Source organism: Mya arenaria, chromosome 1, assembly GCF_026914265.1.
Source record: "Mya arenaria isolate MELC-2E11 chromosome 1, ASM2691426v1".
NCBI lineage: Eukaryota > Metazoa > Mollusca > Bivalvia > Myida > Myidae > Mya > Mya arenaria.
Window position 1 is genome coordinate 62,167,723 of NC_069122.1, and position 21,839 is coordinate 62,189,561.

The 21,839-nt window shown below is 33.1% G+C and overlaps 1 protein-coding gene across 7 annotated transcripts in view; it reads right to left on the minus strand.

Annotated features, from left to right (window-relative positions):
- LOC128240159 (RNA-binding motif, single-stranded-interacting protein 2-like) overlaps positions 1 to 21,839 on the minus strand; it is a 49,709-nt gene that overhangs the window by 22,732 nt on the left and 5,138 nt on the right. For all 7 annotated transcript variants that reach the window (XR_008262084.1, XR_008262080.1, XM_052956684.1 and 4 more), the window contains exons 2-3: positions 15,319 to 15,473; positions 8,129 to 8,187 (exon numbers count right to left, since the gene is read on the minus strand). Coding sequence is in view for 5 of the 7 variants with exons in the window: in XM_052956684.1 (XP_052812644.1) it covers positions 8,129 to 8,187; positions 15,319 to 15,455 (196 nt within the window). In the remaining 2 variants the exon portion in view is untranslated. The remainder of the gene's footprint in view (positions 1 to 8,128; positions 8,188 to 15,318; positions 15,474 to 21,839) is intronic.

Sequence of the window (21,839 nt, forward strand, 5' to 3'; positions counted from 1 at the left end):
AGGGAGAGATGGAAAGAAGAACATGTAATAGATGGACAGAAGAAAATGTAATAGAGAGAGATGGACAGAAGAACATGCCATCAGGAGAGATGGACAGAAGAACATGCCATAGGGAGAGATGGACAGAAGAACATGCCATAGGGAGAGATGGACAGAAGAACATGTAATAGGGAGAGATGGACAGAAGAACATGTAATAGAGAGAGATGGACAGAAGAACATGTAATAGAGAGAGATGGACAGAAGAACATGTAATAGAGAGAGATGGACAGGAGAACATGTAATAGAGAGAGATGGACAGAAGAACATGTAATAGAGAGAGATGGACAGGAGAACATGTAATAGAGAGAGATGGACAGGAGAACATGTAATAGAGAGAGATGGACAGGAGAACATGTAATAGAGAGAGATGGACAGGAGAACATGTAATAGAGAGAGATGGACAGAAGAACATGTAATAGGGAGAGATGGACAGAAGAACATGCCATAGGGAGAGATGGACAGGAGAACATGAAATAGGAAGAACAGGTAATCGGGAGAGATGGACAAACGTACATGTAATAGGGAGAGATGGACAGAAGAACATGTCATAGGAAGAGATGGACAGACGAAAAGAAGGTTGAGATTGACAGAAGGAAATGCAATGAGAAGAAATGGACAAAAGAACAATCAGGGATGTACTGACAGACGTTGTATGTATCAATTAAAAGTAGAGACAAACTAGGCTGTTTTTCTACATGGTAAACAATCTCATTCTTCTTCTTCTTTAATTAGTGTCAGAGTCAATCAATGCCAATTGACAAAACTCTCTTTCAATGGAAATTACCATTGATTATGTGCGTGTACACAACCAATTCCTACATCGATTTTATACAAAATAATATGTTCATGTTTCAATTAAATGAGCATTTTACTTGTAGTTGCATAATAAAAAAAAAATATTGTTTACATAATAAACCTTTCAGCAAGTTTTAACATCCTTTCAGTCAATAGTTATAAATGGATTTTCAAGGAATAAAAATTAGACAGGAAAAAATGTGGGGACTGAAATGGAGAACACTAAAAATGTCTGTTAGGGAAGAGAAATATTTCGCAAACAGGTTATTTCTTCATTACAGGATCATAAATTTTCTAGCTGCTTCTTGCTTTTGAGTAATTGGCCGTTAAGCTAATGGTACAGACTATGTTATTGGAATATTAATGGCTATTTAAGGAAATAATGACCACAATTATAAAGCATTTGCTGGTCTAAATTGAAGCAAACTGCTTATAAAATATGTTTCTTCCACACCAATAACTGCAAGTATTAACATTAATATCATAATAATGTATATAAGATAAAAGAGAACAGGATATATACTGATACCCTTGCACTTAAAGTGGAGTAGACACAAATCAGGAAGTCAGGAAAAGTACCAAGAAGTACCAGATTCATAAATGCTCTAATATGCATTTTAAGAGGAAAACAAAGCAACAATAATATATCCAAGGACAAACTCTAAAGATAAACATGGCCAAATAATAGGCTAGTGTAAAGGCACATTAGAATTGATGAAAGCCCACCAGGCACACAGTATGACAAGCCATAAGAAAACATACACACCCATAAGACAACATACATGCCCACAAGACAGACAACATAGACACCCATAAGACAACATACATGCCCATAAGACAGACAACATACACACCCATAAGACAACATACATGCCCATAAGACAGACAACATACACACCCATAAGACAGACAACATAGACACCTATAAGACAACATACACACCTATAAGACAACATACACACCTATAAGACAACGTACACACCTATAAGAGAACACACAAGCCCATAAGACAACAGACAAGTGCTGACTGAAAATGACAGGGAAACCTGATTCCGGTAGTGTTAGCTATAAATACATTGAACTCTGAAATGTCCAGTATATATTCATTCATACTATAGTACTAATTAAGAGAATTGTGTCTTTTACAATCTCTTGACATCGGCATATTGATTTGATTCTCAATTTGTCTGGCAAAGCATCACCTTGTAAGATATCTGAAAGTTTGGTTGAGATTGAGATTTGACTGAGCATTTTTGTGATATTGGGGCCAGTGGGAAATGCTGTCATTTCATTGAAACACTGCAACCTTATTCAAGTTCTGGGTTCAAATTATTTCTTCAACAATTTCTTGATTCCATTTACATCTTGTTCAACTGCCAAGGGTGAAGATAAGAGGAGTGTAATTAAATTCTCCAGGGAACATTTAATCGAAGCTCCATTATCTAATTCTGAGAAAGGAAAACAAAACCATATGGGAATTTCTACAACTGATGTCATTATAGAATGTGAAACATTAAAAAAATCAAAACAAGTTCTGCTGATAATGAAACAATATTGTCTTGACAATGTTGGAGCCATAAGTTAGACAACTGTTATTTGGCTACAGGGCACTGGAATTTTATTTGAACAAGATTGCATAGCTATATGTTTGTCCCTTATGTGTTGCATTTGAATTTAATTGCAAGCATTCTGCACTATAGACCAAGAATATTGATGTTCAAAATAATGAGAAACAGGAGACTGAAGCAGAAAATTATTAGCATTATACTAAATTTCCATTTGGTCTGGACAATTCTCTAGCATATTTCCAAAAGTATATGGATGTAAAAAGAAATGCAAGAACTCAGGATAAAGTAGCTTGTATAAAAGATTTATAGAGCACTGATGATGATTAAGATTGGTTTAGCAATATAAACATTGAGTTCTGACCCTCCACCCATGAGGTCATGGGAGTCCCTGTTGGCCACAAAAACTAAACCAGTGGAAACAGATTCAAACTTATAATGACCTTGGCTATAAGAAACTCAGTAAAGATGAAATATATTTTTCCGGACACGCATACAATTTGTTCTAGCTCTAATTTATAATCTCAAAAAGATTAGAAACATTACTATACAATGACTCCTGAATAAGATAGGAATAACAGTGGAAACATCATGGGGCCAATATTAATTTCTAGAATCCTGAGCAAATCCAACTAATCATGGTTGACTTTTGACGTTTCTGAAATACAATTTGGGAAATATTGAAACAACAGAGGATGCCTCTTAAATCGATAGACAAATGTCTGTACTATGCTAATGCCCTGCTTATTATAACAGTGAATGAAAAATGGTGATGTGTATTTTGTGTTGGGGATATTACCAGAACTTGAAAGAGATGAAGCTAGCACCAGCAGTGAGAAGGAATGACTAAGTGTGGACTCAGTCATTGGCAATGGTGCAAAGCAAACATGATGCAGAGCAAAGTAGTGCAGATCTCTGAAGCAGTATCACCATACATTGTATACCTTTATTTGTTAGAATAGATGATTTACAAAACCATCAGGCAAGTTATTAAAATTCATATGATGAAATATATTTATCAGAATTTATTCAATATGGCTTTGAATCAGATTTTTTTCTAACAGGAGAATATGATAGAATGTTTCTAAATTTGTCCTCCCCTAATATTTTTAGTTATTTATTTTTATCTCAAATGTTTCTGAATTTGTTTTTCCAAGAATTGTTTATTTTATTTTTTCCTGCTCTTTGTCAATAATTTACAAATTGTCTGACACAAGGTCCCTAAGGCTTTTTGACTAATAAGGCAAACACTTGTAGTCTGGTATGATAAATATTGCTCAATTAAGTGGGTAAAAAATCAATTCCAATGCTCAGAGGGTTTGAACAATTAGACAATCAAGTTGGACATGGAATGCACATGTTGGCTTTAGATAATTATGATTCGATCATGAGGACAAAAGTACAAAAGGTACTTGATAGGTCCGGTATGCTTTCGATTGATAAAACCATTGTACAGAGCACATGACATTGTATGATGGTGTTTAGAACATGTGATTACATCAGGATGCATTTAACACTACAAGTGGTACTTTGTATTAATGTTTAAAGGGTTTTATGCTTTTATCATCATGAAATCAATACTGAAATGAAGCAGAATAGTGTTCTAGTAGTCACAGAGTGTGATGCAGAAGTACTGGGGACCATTTCATCAAAGATCTCAGCCGTTAAGTGTAATTATATTAAAGTCATTTTTTTTCTTTATTTTGTAAAATCTTACCTTTAACCAGTATTATTGTTAAAACACAATTAAACATATGAAAATAACTAAGCTGGTGCCAACTTTGACTTTTCTATAGGTTTTTGAAGATATGAATAAGATCATTTATTGAAACAAGGCCCAGGTGTACAGGGGTACATAATATGTCCTGTGGAAAGTAAACCTGGAGGTCTTATCATATCAGGCTCATCAAAAAGCGTTTGCGTGACTTTGAAATATGTCGTCTTTTAACTTCATCTAATACATTTGCTCAAATCTTTATTCATCTATCTAAATGCTAATTCAGAAATTTGGACTGAAAACAAATTCAAATATATCCTGCATAATTTATCAAATGGACTTCACTTGGCTAGCCAAGCTTCAAATTCATTAAAAACTGGTTCTACTAAGATTTCAAATAAAGTGTCTTCATTTTCAACCAAATTAGCAAACCATAAAGGCCATTACAAGCTGCATTACCATTTCAGCATTAAATTTCCCTTAATGCTTTGCAATGGTTCAAAGATGGCTAATTTCTATTCCAATAGGATATGAACTCAGACAATTTACATATACATGTATATGACCAACAGGTCAACCATACATTTACTCCAAGAGCTGCATGTATTATGATTAAATGCCAAAAAAAATGAAGTGAGCTTGCAGCCTGGAAATAATGAGACCACTTTTACATGATTGAAAAAATGAGTGTAAAACTGGTTGAGTAGGAAGTCAATAAAAGACATTTTATCTTCTAAAACAGACAATTTCTGACTAAAAGGGCTATCAGCCCTCTGCTTTTATGGATGAATAATATAAGGGGGATATTTCCCTGCATCTATCTAATTTGATTTTTTTGATAAGAGAGAGTGCGTGATGCTGCTACATTACATATACGGACTGAAATTGCTGCCATAACATCGCCGATTATTCTTATGTCAGATACCAGTCTCTTTCCGGGTTAAATATGTCAGATACAAGGCACTTTCATAGTTAAATATGTCAGATACTAGTCGGTTTCCGGGTAAATATGTCAGATACTAGGCTCTTTCTGAGATATGTATGTCAGATACTACGCTCTTTCTGAGTTATGTATGTCAGATACTAGGCTCTTTCTGAGTTATGTATGTCAGATACTAGGCTCTTTCTGAGTTATGTATGTCAGATACTAGGCTCTTTCTGAGTTATGTATGTCAGTGAATTATTTGTGTGCCTTATAACATGGTCTATATAGATTATCAGAGACTGATGCCATCTCTGTTACTGTTAAATGTTGTTTGTTCATCCCTTTTATAAACATATGTAGTTATAAAGTGTGTATTTTTCTTTGTGAGTGGTATCATAGTAAGTACATAATTAAGTATGGAATTAGGTGTTCAGGGCTCTAATACTACCAAGTCTATTCTTGTTTCATATATTTATCCAGTTCTGCCAACTGTCCAATAAGTTCAGTTCAGTTAGGTTACTCATCATGTGCACGAATGAGAAAAAGTTTGAAGAACAAATGGCAAGCTAATGCTTATGGTGTTGTAACGACCAAGAAAATAGAGTTACCACAGAACCAAGCTGAACTCCAAAAAGACACCTCTTTCCAATACAATCGTATCTAAAGAGACAGGCATAAACCATTGCATTTCTGGGTCCTAATACTGGCACTATTACACATTATACTCTTGCAATAGAGGACATTCATCCTTATCAATGACAAAAATGATCCTCTTGTCTGAAAACAAAATGTTGTCCATTCTAATGATGGATTGGTAGTTATTGTAAATACTGCTTTGAGAGACTGGGTTCAAAACTTTCTGGCAGAGACACAGTGGTAATTAAATGGTTTGTTTCAAATCCACTGACAACAGTTTGTCGAAAAACCACAGGTTGCCAATTTCCTGGTTCTGTTATGTATCTGCCACTCTGACAGTATTTATGGAAAATATTTTTTTGATAAGTTTTGGCACTTGCAAGAACTGTCTGATAAATGATGACTAGAAACTATTTAAAAATCATTTTAACAGTCCTTAGAAAATGAATAGTGTAGCCTTGACCTTGGATGAAAGTTCTGAGCACACTTGGCCATTTTGATATGTTATGTAAATTTGTACTAGACCAGAGGCTAAGAAACCTCCTACATAACACAGAAGCCTAGAAACATCCTATATAACACAGTACCATGTTTAAGCCTGCTTCCTCGTTTAAAGATATCGTGTCATAGAACAAGAGAAATAAATTGCGGGCATCTCCTTGAAATTTAACACCACTGTAAGTATGTTCTTGGAATCATATGTTGGACCTCCTAATAAGTAAGACTCATAATATCAAACAAATTAAAGTCATCTAGTAAATTTTAAAAGCCTTCTAGAGCCATAGGCTTATTAGACATAAGGTATCTGATGTACATATAAGCTTGTGATAACAACCAGCCATTGACAATAATGTTAATGTCTGCTGAACCCTATCAGAAGTGTAATGTCCAATTTTGGACAAAACAGCGTGTTTGGAATATTCTTCGCGTTAAAATATTAACATATAATTACTCTACACATAAAGCCCTTCCAAATGATACCCAAGCATATGGGGTTACAGACATCAAAATTAATCACATATGTATATAGGAACCTTTATTACTGCTCTATCAATTGGCTGTTGAATGCCTGTTGCATGGATGCTTCATACAACTCTAAATCAATGTGTCATTACCAAGGACAGCTCTTTATAGCATTTTGTCAGCGAGATAAAATCACCGGCTGTTTTTAGGGCCAAAACCATAAAAAGACAATTACTGTTTGTTTAGCAGAATAAAATATTGACGTCTTTCCAGCAGAAAATAAGATACAGCAGCAGCGATAAGGAAACCATATCAGGTTCAGGGACCCCAGACTTGGAAACATGCCTTTTGTTTTAAACATCTAAATGCAATTTAGGAATAAATGCAATAGAGAGATTCTATAAAAGCCCAACAATTACACCCAACCACGAAATACACCAAAGTCCAAAATACAATGACACTCAAAATACACCAAAAGTATGAAAATAGCAGTGTAAGGGGGTATTTTGCAACACCCACTAGCAAACTCTTAGCCCTACCCCCATAGAAAATGTAAATTTCCATTACAAAAATCTATCCATTATACATAAAATATAAATTCCATAAGGCAACAGAAAATATAAATTCCATAAGGCAACTTTTTTTACATAATCTATTATTGGTGCTGGAGACAAAGGGATAATAATGAGAAGAGATGGCAGACAAACATGTTGGTCAATATCGGCCATTGGAAAGTAAATACCCCGATAATGGTGAATAACAACATGTGATACAGGATCTATATTTTCCGGTGAAAAGATTCCAAGAGCTTTCTCCGGAGACTGTCTGCTATCTTGAGTGATTTGCCTTATGAATATTCATTAACAGGGTCAAATGCTCACAAGTTTACTATATTCCGATTTCCGATTTGACTATTATTACTGACTGCATTCAATGTAAGGGGCAATGATGACTATGGGGCCATTTATAGAAAAAGCGTGAACTTTCATGTTTGACCAAACTAGTCTTTTCATCACTTGAACATTTTCATGATGATACCAGCTGAAATGCTGTAAAAATATTAAAATAAAACTGAAGATTTCTCTATAATTTTGACAACATTACAAATCTAGAGAGCGCAGTTTTTAATAAGTTTATTTAAATTTTCAAGTCTTTTAAAACTCACTGTTTTATGAGAGGACACTACATACTTTTTATGATTGAACTCTGACTTAAAAAGGCTAGTTGTGATAGGTCAAGTGGCTTGTTTTCTTAAATCATTTGCCATGGATAATATCCGATAACAGTAATATTTATTTTGTCCCTATAAACATGTGGTTATGCAGGTTCGAACAAAAACCTGGTAGGCAGATGTCTGACTTTTCAAGTGTTCTATCAAAAACCTGTAGGTGTATAAAGAGTAACACCCAAGATAGACCTTCTTTTGATGTTTGAAGATGACTTAAGTTCCCCTAAAACACAGTCGTTAATTCTTAAACAGTCTTACCTTTGCACTTGTTTGTGGTCTGATCCACTATGGCCTTTGTGGAAATGATTTTACCATATCTGAAAAGACAAAAGAAAATTTGTAATAATAATAGACATTTTTGCATAAAATTAAGATACTATACAGAATGGAGATTTCATAAACAAGGGAGGTTATCCAAATTGATAGTTAATCTAATTTAAACTAAGGGACATTATCCAGTCTTGATATTCAACAATGTCATACATGTGACCCATGAGAACTATTCTGACTGCAACAGTAACTAACTACATAAATTATAAGGCCCAACAATTTTTTTTATTGTTTTTCTTTAAGTAACCAAAATAATAATTAAGGTCGGGGCTTCAAGAAATGAAAATATCATCTATAGCTATGTTGGAGCAGACTAGTCATTTTAAATATTTGTCAGGGATTGTTAATAGAATTGCTCGAAAACATTGGCATTTTGTGGTCTGCACATATCAACTAAACAAACAATGTTTGCCAAACATTTTTCTCCCTTTTAGATAAATTTTGTTCAAAAACTTCCATTTGAGAGATAAATTAGCATGTCCACTTTCGTCCCAGTGTATTTTATCTCCTGTCCGATCAGACATCATTTAACCTCTGGTCCAATTCCCTATGCCTGACAAAAGAGGGACCAAGCAATCAATTCACTTTGGAGGAAATCGCATGTATTGGACATGACCCTTCATGGTAACACATTTCGCCACTTTCCACAGTTTTGACAAATTTGTTGAGAAAGTCTGTTTTTATTGTCTGAATGTAATAAAATACTTTATTACACGAGAAAACATGTTTTATTTCATCAGGTTGTTCACCTTAAACAAATCCATGCATGAGATGGAAGTAATTGTTATATTATGGTCAAACTCGCGTTAAGATTGCGGCAAAACAATATTAAGTGTGTTCGAATTGGTTTTATTGCATATTAATACACTGTGGACCTTCAGATGATATTAACAACCACTTAACTAAACAAGACAAACTTATTTGTAATGTTTTGTATGAAACTACTTTTGCGCGACACAAACCTAAAACAAAATTGCATAAATGTGGCGATATATTACATCCAGAAACAACATTATTGTGGTCACACCACAAACCACTCAATAATAGTCTTTTTTCAATTGGGTTCAAATACTTTCTTTTGGTTCTTTTTGTTTCTTTAGGTTCCAATTAACAGTAAAATACTTGTATTATTATAATGGCCTTGCGGTTAAGTGTCTAAATGCAATGAGTGTTCCCAGAACAATTAAATATTCATCCAAACATGGGTTCATGCGTAATGTGTATAAATATCTTATTTATTATCAGCTGGGCGAAAAAGATGTTCTTTCATGCTGACTTTCCCCCCACTCACTAGGGTGATAGTGTGATCGTTGCATAACAATGTTAGGTGTGGGGAATATAACTTTATTTTCTTATCATTAAAGTTGCAAAATCTGAAGACTAAGTAACCACAAATATGCATAAATTAGTGGCATAACCATTTTTGAACAATCCCGAAGTAAATTTTAATAAACAAGTATATAAATGTTGTGTATGAATGAAATATTGGTCACATGATATATTGAGGTATTTATAATTATAAACCATGAGCAATTGAAATGACACTATATATATATATGCTATTCATAAATTAAACGTTTAAGCAAATAGCTTCTTTTATGCACTGATCGGATAATTATAGTTTTTGCAAAGAAATCTATGAAAGTAAGGTTTCCATTCCATCCTGAAAGCTGATCAACCTTTAATCATCAAAACAGACCACTCCTTTCGCAACAATAAAAATACAAGTTTAATGAAGGGAATATGACACCCTTAAGTTATCAATAATTCATTAAATAAATACTATCCAGTATCTGTATGTAATCAAAATGAGTTTGACAAACCTACATATAAATGTTTGATTAGATATTTATTACAAAACCATAGCTTTGAAGATTGGCACATCTTTGAAAATAGCACTTCAAAGGGTCGGGCATCAATATTTGTATATTTTAAGGCACTATTGCCCATTTATCTTGCAACAAAACATTTCTCATGGGTTATTTTTTATATTTCACTGACAGTTTTTCAGAATGTAATCATCAACCATCAAAGTGTCATTTCACTCACTTTTCAAAGAGGTCAATTTGCTATGGTTTCGATTTTTATGCTGATTTTTATGTGAATTTATCTTACAGGTATTTATGAACCATTACAGTATGTATAAAATCGGTTCAGCTTGATCTCAGTTGATTTTTGGTAGAAAATAAAAATGTTGTAATATAAATGAACAAGTTTTGAGAAAAGCCTAGGATGAAATGGGAAAGGTCAACATGATTCGTTCCTATTTATTGTTCTCTTTGATGTCTATATTATAATTTGGGCCATCAAAATACAAAAACATAAATTCAGCTATTTTGATTTTATTTCTGCACTTTCAGTAGTATTTATTGAATAATCACATGTTGAGAACATGTTGGTGAATATAATACTGAATAAATAGGTGACATATATATATTGTTGCTCAGAGGTCGGAATGTCACGAGTACATTAGTATATAAATTATGGACAGGTTCATTATTGTCATTTGTATGACTAGCCAAGGACTAAATTGCTCTGTATGGGCACCACTGGTGCAACCATGATCTTTACAATATACTTTCCCACCAAACTCTGAAACCCTTGTCAACTGTTTCATCAAACATTTGCGACTACTTTGAGGTCCCTTTTCTGATCATCAGTGATGTAAAATGAATCAGAATATACTAGAATATAATGATGATCTTGCAAGTAGTTTTACACATAATGATCAGTTAGAAGTCATTAAAGCCCGATATTAGCTTGACCTACAACTGCGGGAGTTTCTCTCAAGCCCACCTAGAAATTCCTGCTTCGCTAGGCTAGGGAATGGACTGCAAACACAATTATTATCTTAAAGGCGAAAGCCCAAATTTTGGTTTCATTGACAAGTCTTATCATTCCGTATGACGCAACACTTTGTAACACTGCTTCACTAAAACCAGTGACGTAACCATAATGATTGGGTGGTGGTGACAATCTCCTTAGTGCCTCGAAAACAAGTACTAATGCCAACACTCTTTGATATATGTCTATTTGAAACAGACTTTTAATTACATGCTGTTCATTCTTAAAGTGCAGCTATAAAGCTTCATTAACGGAGATTATAGGTCTGGAAAGATCTTGTATTATTGACTTAGGCATACAAATGAAAGATTCTGCAAAACCTAAGATGATTCCTAAATAAATGGTTCTATGATGAAAACAAAAGCAGAAAATATTCTCCAAAAACTTAAGGTTGTGTTCTGGTGTTAGTCCACATTAGGCTCCAATTCCCAAATGAAAGATCGCCTGGTTTGGGCATATCATTAAGGGCGTATTTGGGCGTTATCATTGAGGCCATGAGAAATGCAGTTCTATGCTACCATAGCTATAGCCCTGAACATGTTGATTTAACTATGTGGACATTCATGTACTGGTGTCTTCCCGGAAACTGCGGGAAGGATCTCGCTAGGCACCCTTCATATAGCCTATGATTGCGTGCCGCACAGCCTGGCCTCAGCACTACCCTGGTTGCTGAACTCTTCAGAGACTCAAGGAGGATTTTGTACCAACTATTACTCAAACATTTTGGCAAAGGTGAAATAAGTGTACAAAATGATTACAGTAAAAGCTTTCTGTACATGACATCTTCCTTCATACTTGTGTTTTTTTAGAAAATCTATATTCTTACATAAGCAAATAAAATCTATTAGGGAAAAAAAATGAAACCTAAACCACCAAATGGAGCCCAAAGTGGAAAATTAACCCTAAGAGAAATTCATGGCTTTATGCAGACCAAAACCAATCAATAGCCATGTTGCTTTACAAGGCAAATTGTACGAGAAGGAACATCTGTATGTCTTAATGGATGTCGTTATGAATTGATTAAGGGTTCACAACTAAATTGAATTTACCAAGAAATGTCTCTGGTGCTACTGTTTGTATTATTAATAGAGCTCCTGACATATGATATGCCTGCCAGTTGTTAATCAAACAGAAAATATTTGGTCAATGAAATCATAAAGACTTTATTCCAATAGAGTAAATATCCGACTATAAATTTTGTTATTTAAGATAACCATTTCAATGTGGGATGCAGATCATCTGAGGGACACGCATGATCTTTACATTTATTTATCTTTTATCTGCATGAACAAAATTGATGAATTACCAAGCAGACTTTTATTGAAAAACAGTGAAGCAATCAATTACAATGATGCACTGACTTTAAACACATTTTTTTCAGAAAGTCTCTAAACCTGTTTTTCAGACAACCAGGTGTTCCTTTATATTCAACTACCTGTGGATTATTGGTTGAGAGGCTCATATATGTATAGAAACATATCATTTTTTGTAACTTATTGACAACCAAATGTATTTCATCAGGAAGGCTTTTTAGGATTTTATGTGCACATTTTGAATTTCTATTTAATTTAAGAATAACAGTTCTTTGAGAAATTTAGAAAATTGCAAGGAAAATATCGTTTTTCGTGCCAATACTCAAGGATGTGTGTGTAGGACATTAATATGGATGATATTAACATATTTTGAAACTATTTTGATATCAGCGTTTTAATGTTAAAATTAGATCAATGAGGTTGGGAGATTTTATCTCATGACATTAAGTTATATTTTGTATTTATGTCATGAATGATAGCTATATACGATTATTTTGAAATTATTTTTTCTTGAAAGCACCTTGAAATTCCACTACCTGTGAATTTCACAACACCTACAGGAAGTAGTTATCTCAGTAAGGGATTCTGGGATATTTCAAAACTGCTGCTTTACAGGAAATAGGTATCGTCATGACAACCAATGTGCATTATTTCCAAACAGGACCTGGCAGATTTTAGGTTAATTTCTCCTACTGTGCTGTTGAACCAGAAAAACATTGAAATAGACAGATTTTCAATTAATTAAAGTCACCTGCCTTCTCAATAAATGTTCTAAATACATGATAAAGTAAGCTGCTTTCATGTTTGAGGGTTTCAGCTAATTCAAAAGGGGTGCGTTCAAGATAATATCTGCTGACAAGCTCATTCACAGATGTACATGGGCCATGACTGTACATTTTATCATCATTTATCGTGGTATTATCATCCGAAATATCACATAGATAATCATACTGAACTCTGAATTGATGCATTTTCGTGTTGTAAGAAAACTCAACTTATGAACCGTACATTTCAAATCCAGGGCAACAATGCCATTTATATTATTTGGCTTCCTTCATCGACCACAAAACATGTATGACAATACCTTCTAATAACTGTACCATTAAAATTTGATTTATAAAACACTTCAATTGTAACATGCTAAAGCAACAGAACAAGAACACTGCAGAGCAAAAAGCTGATGCTCGTAGATTTTTCCATACAATAAAGGGGCAACATTTATTAACTTCAGAGTTATGGGCCTTGCTGTACATGGGCATAATGTCACAGGCATCACTTGTACAAAGTAAAAATATCTTAAGTTGTGAATGATTTATAAATTTTTGCTCTTCAAGCTAAAAAATGAGTATTAATGTTCTTAAACAAACTCTATTTTAATAATTTCACTTAAAAGTTCAAAATAGAATTGGCAGACCTAAGGTATACTGTCATATGAGTTTTTATTTCAAATGTAAACATGACATTTAAGCAGATATAAATTGCAATTTTGAACCAATTTAATTTTTGTTTACAATTTTTAGTCTTAGTTAGAAGTATTAGGTTGATAGTTGTAAGATATGGTATGCAACAAGTTTTGACCTTGACCTTGAGATGAAGTGGCTTGAACATATCACAGTATACAGGAATATATTAGAGCAATTTTTATTTTATATAAAAAATATTATTCGTTATAAATGCTTGTGATAAACACAACTGTATGTATTGTTTTATCGTGAAAATGTAAAATATTTTTCGGGTTTTGCTTTTTATGCCCCAGGGTCATGAAGCATTCTATTCTGAGTGTAACTTTAGCTCTTAAGACTTTAACTGATTGATTGATGTCTATTTGTTCAAGCCAAAACCAAATCTTTCGCTCTTTGGAACCAACAAACACTTGAAAGCCATTTTGTGATGGCCTCGATTCACAGTGTGCTCCGAGACTTCCTACTGTCTCTTCTGGTCTTCAGCCTGTCTTCCTTATCCCCCATCTAATCTTCTTGAGCTGACTTTGATACATAAATTCTGAATTAGATAATATCTGCCTTCCTGCTGTCTTAACTTTGTTTTTATCTATTTTTTTAGAAAGATTCATAGGTAGATAAACTCGGAAACATTTCTTTTTATGATTTACTGGCTGAGTGAGCTCTTCCAACACACACAGATGGTCCAGCGCAATATTTTACAACTAGCTTTGATTACTAGGGCTAGGTTTTTTAGAACTGACTTAAGTAATAGTAGGGCATAGTGTTTTAATGAATGAACAGGTGATGTGTGGTTATATTCTAAAAAGCTTTGGTTAGGATATAAAAAGTATCAAATACAGTTAGTAGAATTTGAAACAACAAAAAACCTGTCCGAGAAATCAAACCATATCTTAAAGATGCAGGTTGCATAGTTTGAACAGGTATTATGCCGATAACTACTTTAACAGAACATAAAACTCTGCGATAATCATAATAAATAAATGCCACAAGAAAATAAAAACCCCAGGATGCAATATACAATATAATTGATGTAAGAAACTGCATGTTTTAATGTTTATGATGAAAGGTTTCATAAAAGTTGTTTTAAAAAAAACTGTGAAGGACAACACAGAACACATGGCTTCATTTTAATGGAACAGCAGCAAATATGTATTACTATAGCTGGCATTGCCCATCCCCACCATAGTATCAGCCATAAAGTCATCTCCAGCAGCCTTGCTATGGAGCTATAGAACATGCCCAATGTGGTTGAGGTATGGCTTGTCATGAGATCAAGAGGTTCTGCTTTCAATCCTAAGGACAGGACACAAACTCTTTTCCTCCTTATAAGGTTATTTCAACACCAGCAATACTGATATCATAATCATCAACAACAACAACACCATTATTTTCCTCCTCCACCTCATCCTGATCCTGATCCTCATCACCATCATCATCAATAGCAATAAAGACATTTAGTAGAAGGTATAGAAGGACTATGCCAATAATGTAAACTTACGGATTGCACAAGTTGACCAAGTCTTTATCTGTAGTGTTGGGGTTGAGTCCGCGTATGTACAGGTTGGTTTTGCTAAGCTGGTCTCCTGACTGACTACCCCCGCTCGACTGAGATGTGTTTGGACTGGCGGCCGGCATATTGCGCGGTGTGTATGTCTGAAATGAGAAAATGCAAAAGAATTATGAAGGTTGGTCATTTGCTTGTTAGATAACTAAAATGAAGTATCAGTTATGTTATATAACACATTGGTATTTCCTGGGTATCCAAATTAACTATCATCAACTTGCCATTGCTGACAATGCATTAAAGCAAGTGTTCGAATGTATCACTGTAATAGGAGGCCTATATGGTACATTGTTAGGGTATAAAGATGTTATCAACTTTCTCTTTGGGCTGAGCTGGGACAGATTCTTCTTACAAGTCTCTCTGTTTCTTAAATCTGAGCTGCTCACTTAATACATATTCTGTTTGAAGAAGTTAGAGTACATAGTACAAGTTATAGCCATCTTACATGCCATGTGATATCTCCATAAACTTTTGATAATATGCTGGGGCATTGCCTAGACCAAAAGGAATTAATCAAACCCGCTACTCTCATCATTTTAAAAAAATATTTGGAAAACTGTATTTGCAAAAACTTTGAGCAATTTAAAGTGTGAAACAATAATGATACCTGAAGTACATTGAATGATTCAGCACTTTTTGAAATGTAATCTTTAGGAAACTTAAGCCAGAAAAGGATACATGTAAGTACATCAAAAGATTTTCAGCACTTTTTCAAAATGTAATCTTAAGGAAACTTAAGCCAGAAAAGGATACCCCAAGAATATTGGATACTGCTTGAACAGCCTTTGAGCAACACTCGTATCCGGTCCTACATTTTGGTACATTACAATTTTACCTTGAGGTTCAAAATACAATGTTAAAACATATGTCCTTGCCCGGTGGATAGCTATAAGCAATGTTTAACAAGCAAAGTTACACCATTTGTCAGAGTAATAAATCAAAAATGCCTACAGTTTGTGGCTAAATGATTTATGCTTTTAACCTTTGCATATTTACAGCTATTTGATGAGTTAAAATTGAGGCTGGTTATGTTTTGACTTCCCATAAAATCTACACTCTCTATTATTTTTTATTCAAACAATCCCCTATATTATTCAAGTGAAAATAATTTCACACTAAATGTCAAATTACAAAAAAAGGTTTGTTGATAAAATTGAGTGTACAATACCCTTTTTGTTGTGAAAGGTGGATGCTTAAAACTATAATTTGATTTTATGAAACCATTGAGGTAAATTATTTTCCCTCTGATATGTGTTAAAAGAGCAATTTTTATACCTGGCAGGTTTTCTTGAATAAAACAGATATAAATATCCTTGGATGATCCAATTATTACATTTCCATAGAAAAATGACAGAAGAGGCTCACATTTCATACTCCAATGAACAATTTTCTCATTTCCCTGATATTAAACACTCCTGTATAAATACTCAGCTTTTTTTTTGCTCTTTCAATAAGTAACTATTATTTGATATTCATAAAATGAATACAATGTTTGGTTTAAATTCAAAGAGTATGGATGTTGGGTACTGCGCACCATCTTATATAAAATAAATTCTTCAAAGCAAACAGGCATATTCTTTATCAAGATTGCTACCAGTTTCTTATTACAATTTTAATAAATTACAAACATTAATTTCCATGTAAAACAACCTCAAAAGGTCAGAAACAGATGTTAAAAAACCTTGTTTTCTTACCATTAACATATCCCAAACAAGGTTTTCCATTACCAAGGATTATATATTCAGAATTAAATCACAACAGTGGCTATATTACTAAACAACAATGCGAGGATCTCGTTTTGTTTTAAACATAACTGTTTGTTACATTGCCTACAACTGACATTTTACGCAGTAGCCATTTTATTTGACAGCATCCATTTTTTATGGTTTAGAATTCTCGTCTGATAGCTGACACTATTAAGCCCTCGGGGCGGTTACATTCAACTAAATGGACAGCACAGATACACCCGTGTAATTAATGTTTACCTGTTTCTGCCTAAGTTTAGGTTTTCACTAAATGGACAAAGAGTACATGTTCTTGGTTGTTTTCGCATTAGTCAGAATATCTCATGCCTTTGTAAACATTTTTTTCTGTCATTGTTGTTTGAAACACTTGCCAAGATTTTGTTCAATGAAGATTTAAGTTACAGTATGTCTCATTTATACGCTACAACACAAATCAAATACAATTCAACTGAAAAATGCTCGCCTTTGACAATTAGATTTACATACATCTATATGCAAAAAATAGTATTTATCATACCATTATAAAACATCTACTGTAGAATGTATAATAAAGAAAGTATGCATTTGCAATATTTGTATAAACTGTAGAAATAGTTTCAGTATTTATCAAAACCATCAACCATGAAATTCAACCAGTTTTTGAGGTTTTCTCTCTGCTTTCCTGATTTCCTAATGTATTAATGTTGTTGTCATTTTAATTTCAGTGTAACATCCCAAATTTCCACAAGATTATTTGTCATAATCAGAGAAGCATGTCAATTTCATATAAAAATGCTGAAATTGTTGCCAGTATATTAAACACTGTTTTAATTATCTCCCTTTCACAAAATATCATTATTACCGGTACTTCCCTTTAATTTGTAAAATATTCTTAAATACTTTTTTCTAATGCTTAAGATATCTCCTTTTTATTTTTATTTATTTAAATAACTTAAAATATGTTGATATTTCATTTAATAGTAATCTTATTCAATTTGTAGCTCTCTCAGTATTTTACTATATTTTTGTTTGACACTATTTAAATGAATTTCTTACTTACCTTCAATCAAATATTCCTTTAATCGTAAGATTTTTATAATGTAAACCTAAACTCTATTTATTTCCAAACCCTTTAAAAACAGGAAATACAAATTAAACAGAAGATACTATAAAAACAAATTTCCTTTTAAAAATCAATCACAAAATATCTAAAAGGTTTGAAGTTCGCAATCTCTCTACACATATCACAGGGGATATTTGAGCAAAGACGGGCCATTACATACCCGTCTTATCTATAGCCGTGAACCCAAGACTTAATGTAAATTTGCTTTTCTACTTTACTATAGAAATATTTGATTATATATGGCCGACCCACCTTTGCTTTACATAAACACTACAACCCTAATCTGGGCTGATTAAATTTGGCTAAAGGAGTCCAGAAAGGGGTGTTCTTAAAGTTAGCATCTTATGATCTGGGAGTATTATAGAACAGCCTGCAAGCTTAAATTAAGCAATATGATATGGTTTCGATTTTAATCAGTATCAGAAACAATTTTTTTTTTTCACTGGAACAATTAAAAGTAAAAGAAACATCAGTTTCAAATATACTTCTGCTTTTTGCAAATATTTCATTTAAATTCTCTGAAAACGTTTTTTTTAAGAATTAGTTTAACATTACAAATTACAATGAAATAATTTGTTGTTTTTTTATCAATAGCATCATAAGGTGACAAGCTTAAATACATTTCTTTCAACAATTAATCACTATGTAATGGTCTAAATATGTTTTTAAAATGAATTTTCAACACTAACCTAATTTGAATGTGAAACACCCCTCTTTTTCCCCTATTTTATATGAGGTACTTGAGCGAAGCATTTCAAAAACCCATGTGCATGTTTATTCAGGTATATTCTAGATGGAGTAATAAACCATATACATACAGTTAAAGCCCAAATCATAAATCGATCCTCTTGAAATTTCACTTTTTGGTGCGTAAAATCATCCAGGATTTATGACTTTATTAAACTGCCACAAAAATCTCCTTAGCTTAGACCGCTGTCTCAGGAGATAATTTTTATCACCATACTATTTTCACTGCAAATCATCTCTAAATAATTACAGTAATAAAAATTTGGAATATTTCGAAAAAATTGTAGACTTTTAGCTGACAGGCCAGATAATGCTTACATCTAAGTATTTAAGAAGAATTTCTATAGCTGCGTACCACTTAATGTTTAAATGACTATAGTTATCATGGTTTGTACAACCTAAAGTTGTGTAAACTGCAGACAATTTTTTGAAACCTAATAATTTTGACCAACTCCTTTGCAATAAAGCTTAGTAAAAGACGTAATTTAAATGTTCAAATTCTGACGACCCTATAAATAATGCCAGTAATTACACGACTGTTTGACAGTATGGTAACAGTTACACCGTCTTAATTTACGCCCATCGATACATTTTTGACATGATTTAGCTCTAGGTAATGAAGTAAACCAGCTCTATATATGTGTCAATCAAGAAATGATCCCTGCCCTATGTAGCAATAAAATGACAATACGCAACAATGAAACAATGTAAAGACATGCACATGTCGTAAATGCGTATTGTTGCACATTAGTTTTGGGAGTTAATTGAAACAATATCTGCTCATGCATAATTTATACTGAATTTTCTATTATACAGTGTTCCCCTTTCATAACAGTTGCTTTGTAAATGTTGAATACGCCTAATTAAAATTGCATGAATGTTACTATTAAGTGAAACAGCACTAGAAATTGTCAATGACAATATGAAAAGTGTATAATAAGAAACTAATTTGCATCTAATTACACATCCAACTTTATTTGTTGAATAAAATTAAATTCCTTCCTGAATAAGGTTACAATTTAAAACCACTAAGCTTATAATATTATTAATAATTTTGATATATATTTTACTCTTATATTATATAGTGTGCCTTCGGCTATATAATCTACGTAAATGGCTTTTAAATCAGCAGGCTTTAAGCAAGATTAGGATATGCACCATAACATGTAGTCACTGATATACTTGTATGAAAACTAGGATCTGTATTATCATAATTCGGATACACTTAATAAACACTATGCAAACAAATGCTTACGAAAACAAAACCTGTTAACAAGGTATGATTTGACTTATCTGTTACAACCGACACTAAAAAGGTTGAAGAAAATACCATTAATGGGCACCTTATCTCATATTTGAATTTTCCATTAACAAGAGAAATATTACAGTCTCAATCACTTGTACATCAATACATTCTCCTTTAAATGTTTAGGAAACGAAAGAATCTCAAATATGCGTACAAAAACAAGATTGTTATTTAAAAGCGTAACATAGCAACATGAAGTATTTGTCAATTACCTAAAAAGGATGAGCAAATAGTATCACTTTTTTCAGCATTATCTTGATGTAAGATCATTTTTCTCTCATTTTTTATTTTGACAATGAGCTCACCAGAGCTTGTAGTAGTGTCCTATGTCGAAGTATGCAAAGAATTTTCATGCATTAAAGTATGTCAACGTAATTCAGTCACTCATAAGCAATCTCATGTCCTTTAAACATCACAAGCTGCCCGGCTATTACTAACCTCATGTACTTACAACACGAGCTGCCTGATCTGCCCAGATTTGCTCCACTATTACTAAGTACTCAACCTAATAGGCTACATGCATTTTTCACTCAACATTAGAGATTTATTAGACAGGTTTATACATTAGTTATGAAATAGCAAATTCTATTGTGACATATAGGGATAAGAAATGTTGTTGTTTTTTATACCATCCTAATATAATGTGTCATGTGTGGGAGTTTGTTTGGTGGTCACCAACCCAGGACATGTGGGTTTCCATTAGGCTCTCGTCTCTGTTGATTCTCCAAGCCTAAACTACTTAGAATGTCAACCATACAATGTCTTTTAGTTTTGTAAACTCAAAGCTCAGAAATTGTAAAAAAAAAATCATTTTGTAATTTCCATAGATAATCTTATTTATAAATGCAAATGATTGATAGAACTTCAAACGAATTAATGAAATGAATTATTAAATTTGAGACGCAGCGTCAATTCCAAAAAAGGAGATGCACCTTACAGTGTTTCTGTGTATCCTGTGAAGGCTTGATGAGCTGCATACTAATTTTTCCAATCACACATCTACATTGACTCAACCTCCTATCTTAATGTCTCTACATTTTTCGAACATTTAACATTTCTCATTTATCCAACGCTCGTTACAATGTACATACAGTACACTTTTCTATTTATGAATTTTGATCATTAAATGGGAGCGATTTTCTTGATAAAATATTCATTTGTATTATCCCTATTTTCATCAACAAATGTTGCCATTATGATTTTCGAAACCAATGAATCCATTCATTCAGCTCATCATTACTCACATATAATAGATCAATCATGAAGTTGTTCCTTCAAATTATCACGTTAAATGTACCCTGACTTATTTTTTATGCTACGCAATAAAATTGTAATACTTCCCACAAATGTAACTAAATAAATCCACCAAAATCTCTCAGATATGGGCAGATAATTCAACGTTTATAAGTCAGTATATAAGTATAGCTTGACTTTAACACTTGTGCAACAGTTTCTCAATCAGATCAACACATAAATTTGTTTTACTAGCTATGCCATAAAATACAACCTCATCAATTCCTAGCAGTATATAGTGTAGATCGAACATCGGTCATGT